A 21,775-nucleotide genomic window follows, 5' to 3' on the forward strand; every position below is an offset into this window, starting at 1 on the left:
CACAATCCGGGTGTGAGACACGCCTCTCCTAGGCCTATATAAAGCAGCACCAGGGCTGGGCTAAGGGTCCTTTCGCCTCTGCAATCAAGCTCTCCCAATAAACGCGTGCAGAAGGATCCTGTTGCAGCGTCGTTCTTGCTGGTCGAGTCGGACGACGCGCAAGATTGTATTTTCTGAAAACTGACTTAGGAATCAGGAAGTTTGTCTAAAAATGTATATGCCTGGCATCTCTTGCAAGTCTGAAAATCCATGGACGCTTTTGTGAGTCCTTCTGATGGGGATGATGGGCAGGCACCGGGAAACAGCAGGCTCAGGATTCAGCATGTCTTCTCTGCTTTTTCCCCACCCACCTTTCCTGTCTTCACTGGCTTCCATTCCTTGCCTGACCGTGGAGACCCCAGTTATCTAACTGAGCTGACCTGGGTTGTCCAAAAGGAGACCGAGTGAAAGGTAATATTCTCCTTTCAAGGAGGTGAGACTTCTTAAGACCAGGAGGAAAAAAGTGTTACAGAGTCTCAGGGAAAAGGCACCGGAGCACCAAGCACTGTGTCTTTGGATGCCACATAGAAACCTTCTGAACCAACTTTGCCCAGAGCACAGAAATGTCCTGCAAAGAAGCCTCCATCTCCTTTAGGCCATACAACATGGTTGGCCACTTCAGGAGGCCCCAGCCAAAAGGAAGGCCCATCACTGACTCTCCCCAGGGTCCAGGCCTTGTAAGTCCCGCTCCACAGGGGAAGGACACACTCCTGATCTTGGTGTTGCTAGATACTACAAGTATACATTTTATAATAATAATAATAATAATTATTATTATTATTATTATTATTATTATTTTGGATTTTTCAAGACAGAGTTTCTCTGTGTAGCCTTTGCTGTCTTGGAAGTCATTCTGTAGACCAGGCTAGCCTCAAACTCACAGAGATCTGCCTCCCAAGTGCTGAAATTAAAGGTGTGCACGATCACCACCTGGTAAAATTAGGTATGATTAATATTTCAACACAATGCTAACTGTTCATCAAATCAAGGTAGACAGGAAGACTACATTTCCCAGACTCCCTTGTGGTTAGAGAAGAGCAGCACAACAAATTCTGACCAATGGAATGTAATAGAAGTGAAGCCTGTCATTTGCAGGGCTGACCCTAGAATTTCACACCTTGTACCCATACCGTCCCCACTGAGCCCTGGAAGATGGTGCCACAAGATTGTATCCTCAGATACCAGAAGACTGCTTAGAGCCCAGACTGGACTGTGATTACATGTAAAGTGAGTATTGCTGTGCTATTCTGAGATGTGGGGTCATTTGTTACATCAGCTAGAATTCCTTGACTGACTCATAGATGTACAAACTATTTCTTCACTGAGCAGCCAGGCCTTCTGGACACACCCTCCCCCAACCCTACACACTGACCTGAGCTCTCCATGGAGTCTGTCCTGTATGGGGGAGGATGTGGTCGTCTCAAGCAGCAGAGTGGAACGTAGAATGGTGGTTTCTACACAGAGATTGTTCTGCAAAATAAGAGGCAGCCTGTTAGTGTGCATAGGAAAGTGCAGGTGTACATCCAGGATCCCTGCCGGCCAGCCGCAGCTGCAAACTCCAAGCCGGAGACACAGGGCAGCTACCTAAGCATTCTAAACAGTAAATAGTATCAGGAAGAGGGCAGAAGGGAAACAGAACTCAAGGAAGAATGATCTAGTAATGAGATTTCTGCTTTCCCCCTTCTTCCATAACCAGCCTGGCATGACGCTAGCCCAGCAGTCTAAGAAAAGAGTTAAAGGTTGGGGGTGGGGTGAGGGTGGGGTACCTGAGAGATGACTCAGGAGTTAAAAGTCTGTACTGCTTTCTCACAGGACCAGAGTTCAGTTCTGGCATCCATAGTGGACAACTCACAACCACCTGTAACAGGTCAGGCTCCAGGGAATCCAATGGGCTTGCCCCATGGGTGTCTGCACTCTCATGCATGCACACAACCCTCCCCCACCCCCAGCTTAAAAAGAAAAAGCCTCTGTTTCTGTCTGAGCTGCAGAAAAGACCTCTTTAAACTTGGGAGATGGGAAACTCCCTCTCACTCTTTCATTTTCTGCCATAGCCCCAGGGACTCAGGCAACGTTTAGAGCAGTGATACTGGACATGGTGGCTTGAAGATGCCAAGGAATCAGAATAAGGGAAGCACATCTCTCTAAGCCCAGAGTTCATGATCCTGAGAGCTGAAGAGGAATCTGTTACCATTCCTGTCTGTCAGAGGAACAACAACAACACAGAACAAACTACAAGAGTATTAATAAAATGTCAGATCTCGAGATGCAACAATAACTACATTAAATGTAAATGGCCTAAATTCACCAAGAGATGATTGCCAGAATGGGTAGCATGAAGAAAAGGGTTGGGGTTGCTTATTTGTTTTCAGATAGAATCTCACTGAGGAGCTCTGACTGACTCCAAGTTAATTATGTATTCCAGGCTGACATCAAACTTGCAGCAATCCTCCTGCCTCTGCTTCCCAAGTGCAGTGATTGGTAGAGTGTACCACCAAGCCTGCCTTGCATGACATAAAGGTAAGCAGAGTTAATTATATGCTGTCTACAACAAAGTTTAAACAATAGTGTAAATAAGCTAGTCACAAACAAAAAGATATACCATGAAAATACGAAGAAAATTAAAGTTAAGGAGTCTAGGTGGCTATATGAATGTAAAACAAAGTACATATCAGAAGAAGAAATTTACTGGGAATAAAGAGGGACATTATAAAATGATAAAGACTCAATTCATGAGGAACATGCATATAGTTGTGTGTGTGTGTGTGTGTGTATACCTGTGTGGCTTCAAAATTCATAAAAGAATACCTAATAAAATTAAAGCATAAGTGGAAAATCTACTATTATAGTTGGAAATGTCAGCTTGTCTGTCTCAGTAACTGATAGTCAAGAAGAAAAATCAGGGCTGGTGAGATGGCTCAGTGGGTAAGAGCACCCGACTGCTCTTCCAAAGGTCCAAAGTTCAAATCCCAGCAACCACATGGTGGCTCACAACCATCTGCAATGAGATCTGACTCCCTCTTCTGGAGTGTCTGAAGACAGCTACAGTGTACTTATATATAATAAAAATAAATAAATAAATAAATAAATTTATAAAAAAAAAGAAGAAGAAGAAAAATCAACAGAAATGTAGAGATATTGGAGTGGAGAGATGGTTCAGTGGTTAAGAACACTGACTGCTCTTGCAGAGGACCTGGGTTCAATTCCCAGCACCTACATATCAACTCATAATGTCTGTAACCTCAGTTACATGAGCACAAGGCATACATGTGGTGTATATGTATAACATACAAGAAAAACACCTATACACATAAAATGAAGAAATCTTAAAAATAAGGTAAAATTAAAATGCATATCTTCAAGAAAGATAATAGAGACACCAAATAACATTAAATAACAGTACCAATCAACTGAATTTAATTAACATCTATAGAATCTTATAGACAATAACCACTGTATGAAAATTATTTTAAAATGTACATACTATGTCCAGCAGGATAGGTCACGAACAGGTTGTACAAACCTTAACACACTTAAGATAATAAAACAATACAAAATAAGTTCACAGACCCTAATAATAGTAAACCTAAAATAAAAACCATGAATATAACTTTTGAAAAGTCTTCAAACATATAAAGAAACGTATTTCTTTTAAAATGTTTTCTAAAGGTTTATTTGTATGGAGAGAGGGAAGGAGGGTTGTGTACCTGAGTTCAATGCCTATAGAATCCAGAAAAGATATCAGATCCCTTGGAGTTGGAGTTTTCGGTGGTTGTGAACCACCCAGTGAGGGTGCTGAGAAAGAGACATGGGTTCTTTGCAAGAACAGTAAGTAGCTGCTGAGCCATCCCCTAGCCTAGCATCTCTCTCTAAATCATGCATGGACTTAGAAAACAGAGTACAAGGGAACATTTTCCAGCCCATTTCAGAAGGCTCTTATCAACCAAAACCAAACAAGAATAGTACCAGAAGAAGAAGAAGGAGAAGGAGGAGGAGGAGGAGGAGGAGAAGGAAGAGGATGAGAAGGAAGAGGATGAGAAGGAAGAAGAGGATGACAGGAAGAAAAGAAACAATATCTTTTATGCATTTATATGAAAAAATCTTCAACAAAGTATTAGCAATATATGGACAGTAATACACAATGGCTTGATGAATTTATCCCAGGCATGAAATACTAATTCGATATTTGAAAACCAATCAATGTAAATCTACTATGGTGAAGACTAAAAATAATCACATAATCCTATCACTTGATAGCATTTGACAATCTCAGTGGTCATGGACGACAAAAGCTCATGGAGGATTAGGAGCCGGGGGATTTTATTACTATGATAAAGATCATCCAATAGCACAGGACAGAAGTGAGGTGTCTGTCTGCTGCTACCATTGTTAGCCAACTTGACATTAGAAATCCATGCCAGTGTAATATGGAGGAAAACAGCCACACACACCAGATTGCTGCATTGTCGAAGGAACTCCCGAGCTAAAGCCAGTCTAGGGTATACGTATTGGAAGGAGGAGATAACCCTGAAAATAAATGACTATCTGCAGACATTGTGTTACTTACTTAAAATAACTGATATCATACAAATCATTGTAAGTTAAAAAACCTTAGAACAAACAAAATGAATTCTCTCTCTCTCTCTCTCTCTCTCTCTCTCTCTCTCTCTCTCTCTCTCTCTTAGGGTGAACAGAATGGCTAAGTAGGTAAAAGTACTTGTGGCCAAACCAATGACCAGAATTTAGTTCCCAAACCCCACATGGTGGAAGAAATTTCATTCCTGTAGGTTGTCCTCTGACCTTCATATACATGCACAATGCACATGTAAACATTCAAATAAATGTAATAAAAACACTTTTAAAACATCCCTTACAACTAGTGAATAATTTAGGTAGGGGCACAAGAAACAAGGTCACATCACACACCACCAGACATATCTTTATATACTACGAATGAGCAATTGGAACCCCTAATTTAAAACATATGATCCTTTGAAACAGCATCAAAATTAACAAAGAAACGCCAGGGTATAAATCTAACAAAACATGTGGAACCTGTAGATAAGAATGCTAATGAAATAATAAGACATACATAAATAAAGAGGCCTGTTAGGCTCACAGTTTGGAAGATCTCTTAAGATGTGAGCCTCCCCAGGTTGATGTATGGATGAATGAATCCTAACAAAAATGTCAGCAGAATTTTTTTTTATAGCTACATATACATAGAAGCTGAGATTTATAGGGACAGGCAAAGAAATTGAGGTAGCCAAATAATATGGGGAAAGAATGTTGTTGGTGGGGACTCATTCTTTATTTTTCTTCATTTTAAGAATGACCACAAAGATATTAGTGAAAGACCAGACACATTATTTCAGATTTTCACAGTTGAGTGCTTATAGCCGGGCCCCTCTTCTAGTTCACTCTCTCTGCTTCATGCATGTGGTTAAGGATGTAAGCTTTCTGATCCTGCTACCATGCCTCCCCACCGAGGTAGACTGACTCTTATCCCCCCCTGGAACCTTAAGCCCAATAAACTCTCTTTTCCCTAAGTTGCTTTTGGTCATGGTGTTTTATCACAGCAACAGAAAAGTAAGTAATACAGTAGGGAAAGGTGCTTGCAGACAAACCTGCCCACCCATGTCTAATCCCCAGAGCCCACAAGATGGAAGAAGAGAATCAACTCAGCCCACAACTTATCCTCTGCTCGCCACAGACACACTGTGGTCCACATGCATACATATATGGATACAATAAATAATAAAATGTAATTTAAAAAAATCTTCATGTCTGTCTCCCTCTCTGAGTGTTAGGAACTGCTAAACTAAGTTCCAGCCAGCCAAAGCTACATAATGAGACCCTGTCTCAAAATAAAATAAAATAAAATAAAATAAAATAAAATAAAATAAAATAAAATAAAATAAAATAAAATTCTATGGTCTGGGCACGGTGGACACTTGTAGCACTAGCTGCTCAAGAGGCTAAGATAGGAGAGGAGGCTCGTGTGACCTAGGAGTTCAAGGTCAGCCTGGACAACAGAGCAAGACTTTGCTTCAGATACAAAAACAAACAACAGCTGAGCAGTGGTGGTGCATGCTTTAATCCCAGCACTCAGGAGGCAGAGGTAGGTGGATCCCTGAGTTCAAAACCATCCTGGTCTACAAGTCAAGTTCAAGGACAGCCAGAATTACACATAGAAACCATGTCTTTAATAAAACAAAAACAAAAATAGAAACAAACAAACAAAAAACAAAGAAGGCATTGACATTGGAATGTATTGTGAAAAAGTCAAGCATAAAAACTTAGCCATGATGTTTGGGGAGTTCCTGTATGAGGGAAGGGGATATGATTCATTGATGGCAGATTATCAGAGCCATGTTGAGGACGGTAAATGAGCAGCTAGGCACAGGGAAGACTTAGGTTTTGACACCACACCCTCAGTGTGGAGGCAAAGAGAAGCTTCCTACATGAGAGGCAGGAGGTCAGGTTTCCATGATCTCCCTCTTATCCATGTGGATGCTGGGAACAACCATACCTTAATATAACCCTCTGCCCAGCAGTTCCAACCTGCATCATCTCTTGCTGTGCTGTGGCAGTTCCCTGACAGGTCTCCCAGCCCCCATTCTTGCCCTAGTAGTCCTTTGATTAAAGCCCCTGTGCATTCTTTTTGATCTTTCTGTAAGTCCCACTCACCTTGTCCTACCTGAAGGCTGCCTGATATGGCCCCAGTGCATGTCTCCGCATCCTCTCTCTTGTCTCACATCACCAGATTCTCACCTATTGGGTTGTTCCCACTTGCCAAACTCTGTCTTTCTTCAGGGCCCTTGCACACTTCTGCCTGGAGCATCTACCCTCCAGTTTCTCCCACAACTGGCTCCCTCTCAATGTTCTAGCCTCATTTTAAAGATTTTTAAAATATATGTGCATTTGTGTGTGCCTGAATGAATTTAGTTGTATCACATCTGTGTAGATGCCTGAGGAGATCAGATCTTCACCAGTTGGAGTTACAGGCAGTTGTAAGTCACTAGGTATAGGTGCTAGGGACCAAACTTGGGTCATCCACAGGAGTAACAACTGTTTTTAACCTCCAGGCCATCTCTCAGGACTCATTTTAAAGGTCACTTCCTCAAAGAGCTATTTTCTGAAGTCCCATGCAAGACAACTCATGTACAGACTTTGATTCATTCACAGTACCTGGAGTTTTCCTGCATCCTGTTTTCCTCCTCCTCCTCCTCCTCCTGCTCCTCCTCCTCCTCTTCCTCCTCCTCCTCCTCCTGCTCCTCCACCTTCTCCTCCATCTTCTCCTCTGTCCCTCTTCTGGAGCCTCAAAATGGGGCTCAAAAGTTAAGGATAAAAATGGCAAATTTGATTTCAAATAGTATTTTAAGGAAACTGCAGGGAAGGAGGAGTGGATATTTTGTTTCAAGAGGCCAGCAAAATTTTATTGCAGCTGCTACCATTGGGATAACCCCCCACTTTGTTCCCAGAGGGGATATTGTTTGTTTGTTTGTTTGTTTTTCTTCTTAGTATATTCTGTTTTTGAAAAGGTTGAAAAAAATGACTGAGCATTTGAAAAAACTGTGGAAGAAACGGAGGGGCCTGAGAAACAATACAATGGCTGAAATGGGAAAACCAGAAAGGGTAACTCTCTCTTTGCTCAAAGGGTTGCAGAGTTGGTGGTGGAACTTGAGAGGTTGCGGGTGGAGGTAAGAAGCTCTTGGGAAGTGAGGCACTGGAAAAGAGAGAACAAAACGGTTTGGTCCGAGTGACTGAGCAAGAGAGTGGGAGTTTCTCTCCTGAGGAAAGAGGAAAAGAAACTGTGCCAGAGTGAGGTCTGGTCAGAGAAAAACTGAAAAAAACAAAAGTACAATCTGATGAAACAGCCTTTGTAGAGAAAGTGTCCATCTCTAGCAACTGTGTTGCAAGAGTGGGAGGAAGGGAGGCCCAGAGTTACCAGATCACCATCAGCTTTCACAGTAATCTACAACATATGCCTGCCTGCTAATGGTGTGGAACAGATAGGTTGGCATCTTATAGAAATGATAGTTCTAAGGTGTTTTAAAGAAGCTATGACTTGGGGGCTCAGCATCATTGACTGCTCTTCCAGAGGTCCTGAGTTCAATTCCCAGCAACCACATTGTAGATCCGATTCCCTCTTCTGGTGTGTCTGAAGACAGCTACAGTGTACTCACATATATAAAATAAATAAATAAATCATTTAAAAAAGAAGCCATTATTCACCATTTATGGGGAAGGGATATTTTACAACAGTGGGGTGCTCAGATTAATATTCTTGCAATCTCAGACACAGCCCATGATAAAATAAGGGATGAAATGGGATAATCCTGGGAAAGGTGTTGATATAGTTCATCAAGAATAACCCAGGCTGCATCAGTTGTCCAAACACAGAACATAATAGTGATTGATTTATAAGGGGTGAGGGCACTGGCCTTACTCTTAAAATGGTTGACTGACAACCCTGTGTGGATAGAGCAATGAACTTAACTAAGGAAAAATCACAGGCACTTGAGCATCTGGTACAAGAGCAACTTGAGGCTCAGCATATAGAAGAGGGAAATTCCACCCCCATATTTATTATAAAAAAGAAATTGGGGAAATGGAGAATGTTAACAGATTCAATTGAGTAATTCAACCAATTGGTCTGTTACAGCCTAGCATTCCTTTACCTTCCTTATTACCTAATGTGTGACCCATAATAGTAACTGATTTAAAAGACTGCATTTTTACTATCCCCTTGCACGACCAGGATAGGGAAAGGTTTGCTTTCACAGTACCTATGTATAATAATGCTCAACCTACAAAAAGATGTCAGTGGAAAGTTCTTCCACAGGAAATGTTAAACATTATATCAAGATTTTGTAAAAAAAACTGTTAGAAATGCTTCATAGGCAATTTCCTCAATCCATTATTTGTCATTACATGGACGATATTTTGTTGGCTGATTCTGATGCAGCTACTTTAGAGAAAATGTTTAAGGAAACACAAAGAATTCTGCCATGCTGGGGGTTGTCCATTGCTCTTGAAAAACTACAGAGAGGAGATTCTATTAACTATTTGGGTTATAAAATAAGTCAACAAATATTCAACCATAAAAGGTACAGATCATAAAGGATCAGTCATGTACTCTTATAAGAGATCAGCTGAAAACCCTTAATGATTTTTCTAACATTAGTGAGAGATATTAATTGCCTATAGCCTACCATTGTATCAACTACTCAAGACTTAAGTAATTTGTTTCAGACATTACAAGGAGATTCAGACTTAAACAGTCCAAGATGGTTGACAGAGGAAGCAGTAAGAGAATTAACTCTGGTAGAACAGAGGCTGCAAGCTGTGTATGGGTATTGATTGCATTTCGGTTATTTTGCCTTCAACTCATTCTCCTCCTGGACTCATTAATTATGCAAAGGGAAGATAGTTATTATGGAATGGATTTTCTTAGCTCACAAAGTAAAAAATTAAAGACTTACATAGAAAAAGTCTCTGATTTAATCATTAAAAAGTAGAATAGTACTACATCGATTATCAGAAATGGACCCAGCAGTAAACCATAGTACCCTATAGCAATGCTGTGATTATGTCACCAGTGAAGATCAGCAAAGAGCATATAGCAACTATTTGGGAGGAATTAACAGCAAATACCCTAAAAGCAAGCATCTTCAGTTTATAAAAATATCTAATTGGATTATTCCATGTATTGTAGAAGTAATGACAATTCCTGAAGTGCCTATGTCTTATAATGATGCAAATAAGTTAGGAATGGCAGGTTATAAGTCAGACAAAAATGGGAAAAGTTTTTCAAAGCCTATATACTTCAGTTAAAAAATCAGAGCTATATGCAATTCTTGATATTATTAGATTTTCCTGATCTCTTAATATAATTACTGACTCTCAATATGTAGAAAGAGGTGTTCTGCACATGAAAACTGCTGAATTTATTTCAGATAATTCAGAATTAGCTTTTTTATTTATACAGCTGTAATAGACAATCAGAAATAGGAATTATCCAGTATATATATCACTCATATTTGGTCTCATATATGCTTGCCAGATCCATTGGCACAAGGAAATAAAATAACCAATTATTAATAGGAAATGTGTTTTAAAAAAAAAAAAAAAACCTCAAAATTTCATAAAAAACACCATGTTAGCACCAAAAGTTTAAAGAAAAACTTTTCTATCACTTGGCAACAAGCCAAGCAAACTATAAGAAAATGTCCTAATTATTCTTTGTCCAAATTCTATTGCCTGCTAGAGGTAACCCTAGGAGTGACAAAAGAAATGCAATCTGGCAGATGGCTGTGTTACACTTAATGGCTTAAAACACATGAGGAGAAATATAATGAGAATTCTGGAGTTTTGGTTTCTTTAAAAAAATACAGCCAGGCTGTGGTGGTGCACGCCTTTAATCCCAGCACTCGGGAGGCAGAGGCAGGCAGATTTCTGAGTTCGAGGCCAGCCTGGTCTACAAAGTGAGTTCCAGGACAGCCAGGGATATACAGAGAAACCCTGTCTCGAAAAAAAAAACCCCAAAAAAAAAAAACAGAAGTATTAATTTTTTTTGTTTTAGTCCCAGGTGTGGGGATATGGGGCTGCTTCAACTGTCTGCAAGCAGTTATGAGTTACCTTGTGCTCTAGCAGAGGCAAAGTTTTGCCAGCTGCAGATAGTTTCTGCAATTGTGTGACATTTGGAATTCTGGGAAGTTTTCAGAGGGTATATAAATGCTAGGTCCTTGGGAGGGCAGATGGGTGGTTGTTGGTTGTTCAGGGGGTTGGCTCTGGTTAGTTAGTAGTCATGCTCAAAGAAGAAACAAGAAGAAAGAAATTAGATTCAGATTTCTCTGTCTCTCTCTGTCTCTCTCTGTCTCTTCCTCTCTCTCCCTCTAACTTTCTATTGTAGGATATTTGATCACACTGAGAACCTGAGATAGTGTTATCTACTGTAAAAAAAAAAAAAACAAAACAGAAACAAAAAACAAAAACCTGTTTTTTGTTGCGATGTGGCTCAGCCTTAGCACACATCTTTAATCCAAGCACCTTTCTGCTTGAATGTTAAAAACAGGATTTTTAAGTCAAGCATAGGTCAAGAGGTGGAGCAAGCAACCAGATCATGGGAAGCGCGATCATAGAATTATTAAGAAAAAACCATAGAGAATAAGAGGGAGTGAGGAGGACGGATAGAGAGATGCACAGGAAGTAGAAGGGAGGGACATTCAGTTTGAAGGAAGCTTTTTGAGCTGGCATGGGAGAGGGGCAATCCTGATGGGACTTCAGTTAGGAGGACTGGATGTTTTCTCTGCCTCTCTGAGCTGGCAGGCTTTCACCCCAGCATCTGCCTCTCAAGTCTTCATTGGTGAAATCAAACTATTGGGATCCTTCTTCCCCTCCTATCTAGTGATAGGGGTGAAACTGGGGTGGGAGGTAATAAAGGTTGGTTAAAAAAAAAAAGCCCATAAAGTAACAAAGACCTCCTGCACTATTCCTCCTCCTCTTCCTCTTTCTTCTTTGCTAATGATTAGAATTTGAACCACGCACGACCAGAGCAACACTGAGACCCAGTGGGCAGTGAATATATAGATCATGCCTGTATGATGAGGATGAAGATGGGAGATCCTGCTACAGGTTACAAGTTAATGAATGGGAAACCAAGAGTTACAGATAGATGGATGAGACACCGCCTTGTCGTTAGGGACTACTGGTCTACCATTTGTAATTTTTTTCTTTATTATTACTGTGGAGGTGTATTGTGCACGTAATAGTGCATGTGGAGGTCAGCAGACAACTTTGTGAGTCAGGTCTCTCCTTCCACCCTCACACATTGTGGTCGTTTGAATAGGTATGACCCCCATAGACTCTTTTGTGTACCATAGAGACTGGCACTATTAGGAGATGTGTCCTTGTTGAAGGAAGTATGCTGTCGTGGAGGTGGGCTTTGATATGATACATGCTCAGGATAAGTCCTATGAGAAACATATAGCTACAGAACTCTTGACTCCTCCAGCATCATAGCTACCTGTACAGTGCTATGCTTCCCACTATGATGATTATGGTCTTTAAAACTGAAAGGCAGCCCCAATTAAATGTTTTCCTTTTTAAGAGTCTCTGTGGTCATGATGTCTCTTCACAGCAATGAAACCCTAATTAAGACACATGAGTTCCAGAAATCAAACTTATATGGCAAGTGTACTTTATCCACTGAGCCATCTTGCCTGCCCACTCTATAAATTTTTAATGACCACAGTTTGTCTCCATTTGCCCAAGACTCTTCAAACAGGCCTCACACACTCCTGGCCCACCACTTAGCCACTAAAAATATCTTGCAGATCTCATACCCACAGCACATTTGTGTTGGTTAACTTTTGTCAATCTGATTGGGCCAAGGGATGTCCAGGTGGCTGATAAGACATTGTTCCTGAGTATGTCTGTGAGGGTAGCTGTTAGTCAGTCTTCTATTACTTTAAGAAAGTACCTGAGGATATTAACTTATGAACAGAAAAGATCTCTTTTATCTAGTTGTTTGGAAAGTTTCAGCCCATGAGCATTGCCCCAATGATTTGGATGAGGCAGCACATAATGGCTGAAGCAAAACCACTAACTTCACAATCCAGATAGCAAGAGATAAAGAGGAAGTGCCAGCATGTGGTGGGGCATACCTGCAATCCCAGCACTTAGGAGGCTAAGGCAGGGAGAGCATGAGTTTGAGGATAGCTTGAACTACCTGGCAAGACGTGGGAGAAGGAAAAGAGAGGAAGTATCTAGGATGTCATATTTCCCTTCACAGCATGCCTCTAATGAACTAAAGCCCTCCCATTGGGCCCCACCTCTTTCAGGTTCTACCATCTCCCAATAGCACACCCTGAGGACCAAGCCTTTAATGCATGAGACTCTGGGGGACATTCAAGATCTAAACCATAGCAGGGTATTTCTGGAAGAGATTAGCTCTTAACTCAATGAACTCAGTAAAGAAGATCTGCTCTCACTCATGTAGCTGGGCAGCATCCAGCCCTTGATTGCCTAAACAGAACCAAGCCAGAAGTAGGGTGAATTTGTTCTTGCTATTTGTCCTAAAAGTCCAACGTCTCTGCCCTTGGCATCAATACTCCTGGTCTTCAAGCCCCATTCTGATCAAAATTTATACCACCAGCTTCCTTGCTCCCTAGGTCTTTGGAACCAGACTGTAACTACTACATGAGCTTTTCTGGGTTTTTGGCTTGCTGGGGGACTCCTTGGGTCTCCATAGCCACTTGACTCAATCCTCAAAAAAGTGGTGCTTTCCTGCCCATTTGTTAACATCTTTTTGCCTGTTTCTTCATGGCAGCCTGACTTAACCAACTCCCTCGCTTCCTAGATTCAGGTGATGTTAGGGGTGGGGGGAGGAACCTGGACACAATGATTTTCTTAGTTAATGGTTAAAAATCACTTTTTACAATAAAACCCTTGCATGTCTTCAAAATCTGAAGGCACAAACGGCTCTAAGGCAAAAAGCAAGCATCTTTCTCAGTTATCCTCTGGTTCATTCCATTTCCTTCCCCCAGAAACTTCTCACAGCATTTGAAAAAAAATGCATCTGTGTCCAGCATTGAAAAGTCAGATTTAACATATACATCAAAATTTCAACTTTTGTTTAAAATATGGAACTGGAAGACCTGAGGACACTGGGTCCATAGTTCCACATGCCAACAATCAGGTGGCATTGAAGTGTGCTTGTTCCTATTGAAAGCCAAGTGCTCCCTGGGGTCACCTGTCACATTCACAATACAGAGGCCTTGGCAGTGCAGTGCCACCACCAAGAACTGTTGGCTCATGCCATGACACCTGCTTGGCTTTTAACAAGGACTCATGGCCAGGTAAGAACTGTATCAGTGATTTAAGTTTCAGTAGTTAAAACAGTAATAAACGGGGCAAGTTGTACATGCCTTTAATATCAGCACTCAGCACAGAGTAGAGACAGGTGGATTCCTGTGAGTTTAAGACTAGCCTGGATTACATAGTGAGACCCTTCCTCAAAGAAGGACAAGAAAAGAAAAGAAAGGAAAGGAAAGGAAAGGAAAGGAAAGGAAAGGAAAGGAAAGGAAAGGAAAAGAGAAAAGAAAAGAAAAGAAAAGAAAAGAGAAAAGAAAAGAAGGAAGAAAGAAAGAGAGGAAGGAGGGAAGGAAGGAAGGAAGGAAGGAAGGAAGGAAGGAAGGAAGGAAGGAAGGAGAAAGAGAGGAGAAGAGAAATTAAGAAAAGAAAGCCAAGGTAATCACAGACTGCCTGATACGAGCTGGGCATAAGGACAGTCCCACGACGTCTATGCACATCATAGACATCATCAGGCAACATTAACGGTCACTCAGTATTTCCACACAGCACCTGCTTTATTACACTGAGTTTGTTAACCCTCTGGTTGCCTCCACTCGAGTGCTGCTCCCCCAGGGCAGGAGCTCTGTTTTGTGCAGCACTCTAACATATGTCACATTGCTTATGTCACATTGAAGGTCCCTTTACCAAAAATTAAAAACCTCATGCTTTTGGAAAACAAGACAGTGTCACCATCCCCAAACAGCCCTGAGACAGGCAAGACTGCTGGGTACAGCTGGCACAGCAAATGGCTTAAGAAACAGATTGTACCGACGCCAGGAACAATGACAAAAAGACTGTAGCTCTACAGAGTGGAAAGGTGGACACAGGGTAGGGAAGGACCTTGTGCTTTGCCACACTCACATGGTGTCACCGCAGATGGCTGATCTGACTCAGACTCCATCGTGGACAGCTCAAGTTGCAATGTCACGTCACAAAGTACGTGCAAGAGACTGAGCAGCCAAAGGCATGCCAGAGCTCAGCTCACAGTCCCACCATCTCCTAGTTCCCCTAATGACTGCAAAGATGCGGTGCCTCAGGACAGCAAGACTCAACCAGGAAGAATCCCAGCAGATGTGGCATATGGCAGGTATCATGAGCTCTGACCTTTTGGACCCCACAACATCCATTCTGTTTTACCCACTACCTCATCCTTGACTGTCTATCCTTACATGCCAGAAACCATCTTATAAGTAAGCATAAAAATGGAATCTTTGCTGGGTCAAGTGGCACAGATGTAGCCCAAACTTGTCATGGAGGTCTAAGTAGGAGGATCCCAAGTTCAAGGCTTTCCAGGGCTACAGGATGAGCTCAAGGTGAGACCTTGTCTCAAAGGGAAAAGTAAAGTGGGCAGGGGATATAGGTCAGTAGGAGAGCAATTGCCTAGCTTGTTTGAGGCCCTAAGTTCAACCCAAACACTAGCAGAGGAAAGGATGTTCCATTGAAATGGAATAGGTAGATGGATCCACCCATTCACTCAGCTATTCACGGAATACTGTGTGTGCATGGAAAGGCAAGAGAATGTGAAGTGAGGGTGGAGGGCTTGGGCAACAAACTAAGTAATTAAATTGTGTATTATTTGATAAATGCAATAAAGTGAGGCTAGGAAGAAAAAACGAGAGGTCGTAGAGTTAAAGAGAGGCTTGAAGGCTTGGTGTATGATTCAATGTATTTAATTTTTAGTTTTTAGTCAGAGATAGACAGTTTGCAATAATGTACACTTACCAGTCACAAAGTGATGTCATATGTGTGTGAAATGTGGGGTGATGAGATCAAGAGAATTGACCCTATCTTATCCTTAGCGTTTCCTGTGCTGAAACACATTTTTTCTCTTAATGAGTTTCTTCTTTTCTTTCTTCTTTCTCTGTCATTAGGTCTCATGGTTTATGCAGCACCCTCAAGCGGCAGATTAACTTGTAAGAAAGACCAAAAAAAAAAATCCTTCACCATTCTTGGGACCAGTAAGATGACTCTGTGGGGAAAGGTGCTTGCAGCCAAGCCTGAGTTTGGTCCTTGGGACTCACAGGTAGAAGGGAGAAGCAACTCCTACAGGTTATCCTCTGACCTCCATCTGGGTGTTTGCTACACACACACACACACACACACACACACACACACATACACACACACATAATTAAAAAGAAGACCCCTCATTATTTTTTGACAGAAAGATGAGATCAAAGACAAAATAAGTACATAAATAAATAAACAAGGGAAAGGAAAAAAGGGAGGAGGGACTGGGGGGACCCAGAGAGCTTTCTCTTAAGTTCAGAACTTTAGCAAGGATCAGCTCTTGGGGCAGGTGTATGAGGCAGGCCACAGCCTTGATTGTAACAGGTGGGAAGAGCGAATGGGAGTCCTGGGCCCTTGTAGCCGCTGTGTGATCCTGTCAGCAGCCTCGCTAGAGGAAGCTCGGAGATGCTGGGCTGGGATTGGGGCTGAAGCTCTGAAAGAGCCTCACAGCCCTGTCCTCTGCTGCACGCATTCCAATGGCATCCCTGTGCCCAGCAGTCCAGACAGACAGACACTGTATGTGCGTCCGGCCTGATACAGCCTCTCCTGCCAAGCCAAACCCTGGAGCAACAGCAGAGAACTTGCAGGTAGTCTTTCTGTTTCCCTATGACCTGCAGTCACCCCCTCCCACCCAGAGAGACAGAGATACACAGAGATGGAAACACATCTGCGGAGCCTCTGTCACCCACGTTCACCACCTCTCACCTCTCCATGGAGCCTCCCTGCCTGCCTCTCCCACCGGAGTATCCATTCTCACTGCCGGAGTTCAGGGGCAGACCACACTTAACAGACAATATAACTTTTTTTCTTTAAATTAAACAACAGCTATTTGTTTAATTTAAAGAATTGACTATTCGGCAGATCTTCAAACCATAGCAAGTGATTAGTTGGCAAGCGGAAATGCAGGCAGAGCTCTGAGTTTCTGGGACCCTCCTCAGCCCCCAGGGCCAATCAGAATTTTAAAGATTCCTAAAGACCTTGCCTCCTTGCAGGCTCTGTAAAGGGCTTCGGGCCAACTTCCTTGGGATGTCTAGCAGCGCTAAAAGGAAACACCTGAATAGGACAGAGCAGTAAGGGCAACAACATTGTTTCCAGGGAGGCTGAGAGGATCCGAGGGTCCTGGATGCTGAGGGGCCACAGGAACTGAAGCTTGGCCTTTGTGCGCCTTTCAGGCATCATGGCCAGAAGTCTTGGAAACAGCATGAGGGCGTTGCAGTAGGCCTGTGACAGGTGATGAGGCCCTGCATTCTAGCCCATACTGACTGGGGTCTAACCTAGCCTATCACTGAGGCTATTGTAAGTCTGAATGGCTTATACCTCTCTCTCTCTCTCTCTCTCTCTCTCTCTCTCTCTCTCTCTCTCTCTCTCTCTCTCTCTCTCTCTCTCTCCCTTCCTTTCTTCCTCTTCTCCCTCCATCCTTCCCTCCCTCCCTCTCTCCTTCTCTTTCCTACTCCATACTTACTTACAAACCTGTGGGCTTTTTGCATGCTAGGCATGGTGCTGTGCCACTGGGCAACAACCCCCCAGCCCTCTCAGCTTTAAAGGAAACACCATTGCAGTACCTGTCACATAGGATGGGCAGGAGGACTGTGCCTGGTGAGACATGAGACCTGCCCACAGCTAAATCAAAGAAGGAGGATAGTCCCACACTGCAGTCCTTCACAAGTCTGCATCTTTTGCCACACAAAGTCTCTAGGTCTCTGTTCCCTCATCCTCAATCATATATCCACTGACCTGCCTCTGAGATTTGCACTCTGGGCTCTCTCCTCCAGGGGTGCTCCAGGGCCATCCTCACCTCTGCATATAGGCCCTCCCGACCTCTGAAGCTTCATCCTGATCTTGCCTCACTTTCCCTGTATCTGTTTCCAAGTCCCGGCTCACGAGCAATCTTTTGTCTTATATTACTGTATCAGACACCCAAGGCCTTGTCTCAGCCCCTGGAACAGGAGACCAACAACCCAAGAGCACAGACACCCCTCCCTGTACCCCTCCTGGTCTCTCTGTGAGAGTGTGAGTGCATGCGCACACACACACACACACCACCACCACCACCACCACCACCACCACCACCACCACCACCACCAGCCAGCCCTGACAGTCACTAAATACCCAGAAGAGAGATGGACAGATGATGTCCTGGAAGCAGCATAGACAGGGATTCAGGATTCTCCCTGCTCGCTCATTTATTCTGTAACCTGCTGCAATTTACTTCCCTGCACTGAGCCTTGGTCTATTCCTGACCCCAGATGGGCATTGAAGCACTTACCCACCCAGCCTCTAGTTCCTGGGAGAATCACATCTATACAGCATTGGCCTTACCCTATTATCGCTAACAGGCACAGAGTTCGAGGGGCAAAACAAGAAAGGTCTCCTCACAAGATCTTGGTCGTCTCCTCATTGGAAAATAGGTTGAACAGAAATAGCTGGCAGGCGCTCTTACTGTCACATCAGGACCAGCCTTCTGAGACGTGGGCTCTTCATCCACCAGCCTCTTCCATGTTGAACCTCATCTGGGTTCAGCCCTGTCTCTCCCAACTCCCTCCTCAGACACTCTGCCTCTGTAGGTAGTCAGAACCTACCTTAGCTGGACCACAGTTGTCCACGTCCCCAGATTCTCCAGCCAATGAGCTCCTGAGGTCCTGTCCAGGAGGCCAGCAACCCCAAGGACCAGATGTCCCAAAGGAGCCAACAAGAGCTCGTCGTCCTGACTGTCCACTCTAGAGATCTGCAGAAAAAGTTCTTCCTCACACAGCCAGTCCTGTCCCTCCCCTTCCTTCCCCTTCCTCATGGCCCACAAAGCCCCTCCCAGGCATATCCTGCTGAGGCTTTTTTTTTTTTTCAAAGAAGTGGGTGTGGTCACTCACTGTCCCTGGGGGTTCCTTATTCTGGCCTAATGCAAGTGACCTGTCTAGAGGGATGAACATTTCCACAAGGGGTGGACATGTCCACTCTCATGCTGATGAGGTTCTGAAGCAGAAATCTAGGCTTTCCAAAGGTTCAGGTACTCCAATTACGTCCTATCCTACGGTGGGCATGAGGGACTAGATAACCTCCTCCCACCTGACATGCACAGGCCGAACTATTTCACACCAAACCAGCACCTCTGTCACCTCAGAACAGAAACTCTGTGTCATCCTAGCATCTGTCCCCCACATTTGCATCTTAGACCACATCAAGTCTGCTCAGCACTGCCTCCCCAGCCTGTGGGCTTTGTCTTGAGCTGTGACAAAGCCTGTCCTTGAGCCGCTTCCTTAATCTCACCCCTGAGTAGCTCCTCACTGCAGCCTCTCTGCACCCTAGTGAAGGTTCTTAACTACCCAGGCTGCCAGGTGTGGTGGTCCATGCCTTTGATCCAGATGCTTGGGAGGCAGAGGCAGAGGCAGAGGCAGAGGCAGAGGCAGAGGCAGAGGCAGAGGCAGAGGCAGAGGCAGAGGCAGAGGCAGAGGCAGAGGCAGAGGCAGAGGCAGAGGCAGAGGCAGAGGCAGAGGCAGAGGCAGAGGCAGAGGCAGAGGCAGAGGCAGAGGCAGAGGCAGAGGCAGAGGCAGAGGCAGAGGCAGAGGCAGAGGCAGAGGCAGAGGCAGAGGCAGAGGCAGAGGCAGAGGCAGAGGCAGAGGCAGAGGCAGGTGCATATCTGTGAGTTCAAGGCCAGCCTTGTCTACATATGCAGATCCAGACCAGCCAGGGCTACATATTGCTAGCCTGTCTCTAAACAGACAAACAAAAACCATCTAGGCCATGGGACTCTCCTTCCAATGTTTTTCTTGGGTCATCTCTCATCTCAGGGAAGAAAAGGAAACAGGGCAAAGGGGGCAAGAGGAAAAGCTGGGCAGGAATGTCAAGAAGGGACCAGTGGTCAGTGGTGGCAAATGTCAAGGCTAGGGAAGGACAGTTTGGGTACTGAGAGGAAGCTCCACCTCTTTCGCCTCCTCTCATTCTGCCTCCCTCTTTCCCTCCTCCTCTATCTCAGACTTGACATCAAACACACAGGAACATCTCCAACATACTTTTTAGGCCTCTTTTAAAAAGTCACAAACTCTATGGTCACGTCCTATTGGTAAATTGGCTCTGGAGAGTGGCAGGCAGATCAATAGTGATGCTGTCATTGAAGCACCTAGATCCAGTCATGCCTGAAACCCTGTTGCCTAATCTATTTCTAATCAGCTCATCTATGTGATCCAATAATTTCCCTGCCTTTTAAAGATTAAACTTTAAAGATTAAACTTTTTTTAATGTGGGCTTCATTCGCTTGCAGCTTTGGAAGTACTGGATTTTATTTGTTTGACATCCTTGTAAGGCCCTCACTAGGTTCTAGTCTTGCCTTCATTTTTTTTAAGAGAAAGCCTTTAGAAAAACACAGTCCATGGATGAGCGTCATTTCTTCTCTGGCTCTGCCTCCCTCCCCTTACTTTCTTTCCAGACTCTCCCACAAGCCCCATGCCCCGGGGTTAATTCTCTCTAGCGTCTCTACCCTCTTCGCTGGTGTCCTGAGGCCATTCATTGCCTGCCTGCCCGACCCGTCTTCTCCTGCCCAGTAAGTTTTGGGATAGTAACGGTCCTCAGATTTTAGTCACCGCATCCATGTGAAGAGAAAGATTGGCTCCTTCAGTAAAGCAAGTGGAAAGTGAGCACACGAGTGACAGATGTGGGGGCGGGGGGAGTGGTGGAAATGAATAAACCCGTGCGTGATAGCCGAGAGCATGAACCCGTGCAGCCTCCACGGGCAGACCCGCTTATCAGTCTCGGCCTAACTGAATCGGAAATCACAAGCTGGCCTCTGCTCTTGTGGCTGCACCGCTCTTATCAGCAGCGTTTCTGCAGCTGGTGTGGGTGTGGTAACCATATAGCGGGGCAGCCAGGTGACTGACTGAGCACAGTCCCAGACTCATCCCTTCCACGGAGGACTAGGAGGGAAGGAGGCAGTGATGAGAAAGATCTGTCCCCACACCTGCACCTGTGCACAGCCCCACCCATCTCCAGGTAGGGTGTAGACACAGACCGGCTGTCTAGCCCCACCCACCTCCCCTGGACCTACAATAATTCTCCAGGAACAGCACAGAGGGTCCCAGGGTGGTTCATGACAACAAAGGTACTCTCGGGGGACTGTTCAAGTGTATGCACACCCGCAAGCGCGCGCGCGTGCGCGCGCACACACACACACACACACACACACACACACCCTCCTGCTAATACACCTCTGGCTGTCTTTGGGCCTCAGTCTTTTCATCTATACCCTGAGGTGTTGGAGAGCTTGGTTGTAAAGGCTCGCCAGCTTCTCAGCTCTCCAGAGGAGCCCAGTTCCAGCCTATTCTGCTCTCTGGCCATCTAAGCCCCTTCCCTCAGGGGTGTGGGTGGATGGGGTAGGGCTGCCCTGAGCCACCCACATCCTGTCCTCTACCCTTCCTTCCAAAGGCATCAGGGGGACTAGGTTAAGCCAGCTTCTGAGTCATCATTTGGGAATTGAACTCAGGTCATCAGGCTTAGCTGCAAGTGCTTTTACCCACTAAGCCGTCTAACTGGATTATGCATAAAGTTTAACAAGTTTCCTTGATGCCTATCTGTGTCTGTGTATCAGCATGTACATGTGAGTCCAGGTGCCCACTGAGGCCTGAAGCTACACTCACGCTTCCTTCCCGGCCACCATTCCCTGAGCTCAGGCAGCCCAGACTTCCTTGGAGCAGGACAAACCTCTACCAAAGCTTCCCCTCCTTTGGCCCCTCCCCCAGCCTGCTCCCATCATTCCTGAGGGTGAACAGAGTGTCCCTTCCATCAGGAGACCGGAGCTCTCCTCTTCAATTCCATCACAATGAAGACAGCCTCAGATACAACCATGAGTTTTGCTTTTCTGGGCCTCAGTTTACCCCACCACTTG

The 21,775-nt window shown here is 44.3% G+C and overlaps 1 protein-coding gene across 1 annotated transcript in view; it reads right to left on the reverse strand.

Annotated features, from left to right (window-relative positions):
- Pik3r6 (phosphoinositide-3-kinase regulatory subunit 6) overlaps positions 1-18,607 on the reverse strand; it is a 58,310-nt gene extending 39,703 nt beyond the window's left edge. The window contains exons 1-2 of the mRNA XM_029483150.1: positions 18,486-18,607; positions 1,412-1,509 (exon numbers count right to left, since the gene is read on the reverse strand). Coding sequence (XP_029339010.1) covers positions 1,412-1,424 — 13 coding nt within the window. The 5' untranslated portion in view covers positions 1,425-1,509; positions 18,486-18,607. The remainder of the gene's footprint in view (positions 1-1,411; positions 1,510-18,485) is intronic.
- Positions 18,608-21,775: the final 3,168 nt, after the last annotated feature.

This window comes from Mus caroli, unplaced genomic scaffold, assembly GCF_978045245.1.
Source record: "Mus caroli unplaced genomic scaffold, Mus_caroli_1 scaffold_13, whole genome shotgun sequence".
NCBI lineage: Eukaryota > Metazoa > Chordata > Mammalia > Rodentia > Muridae > Mus > Mus caroli.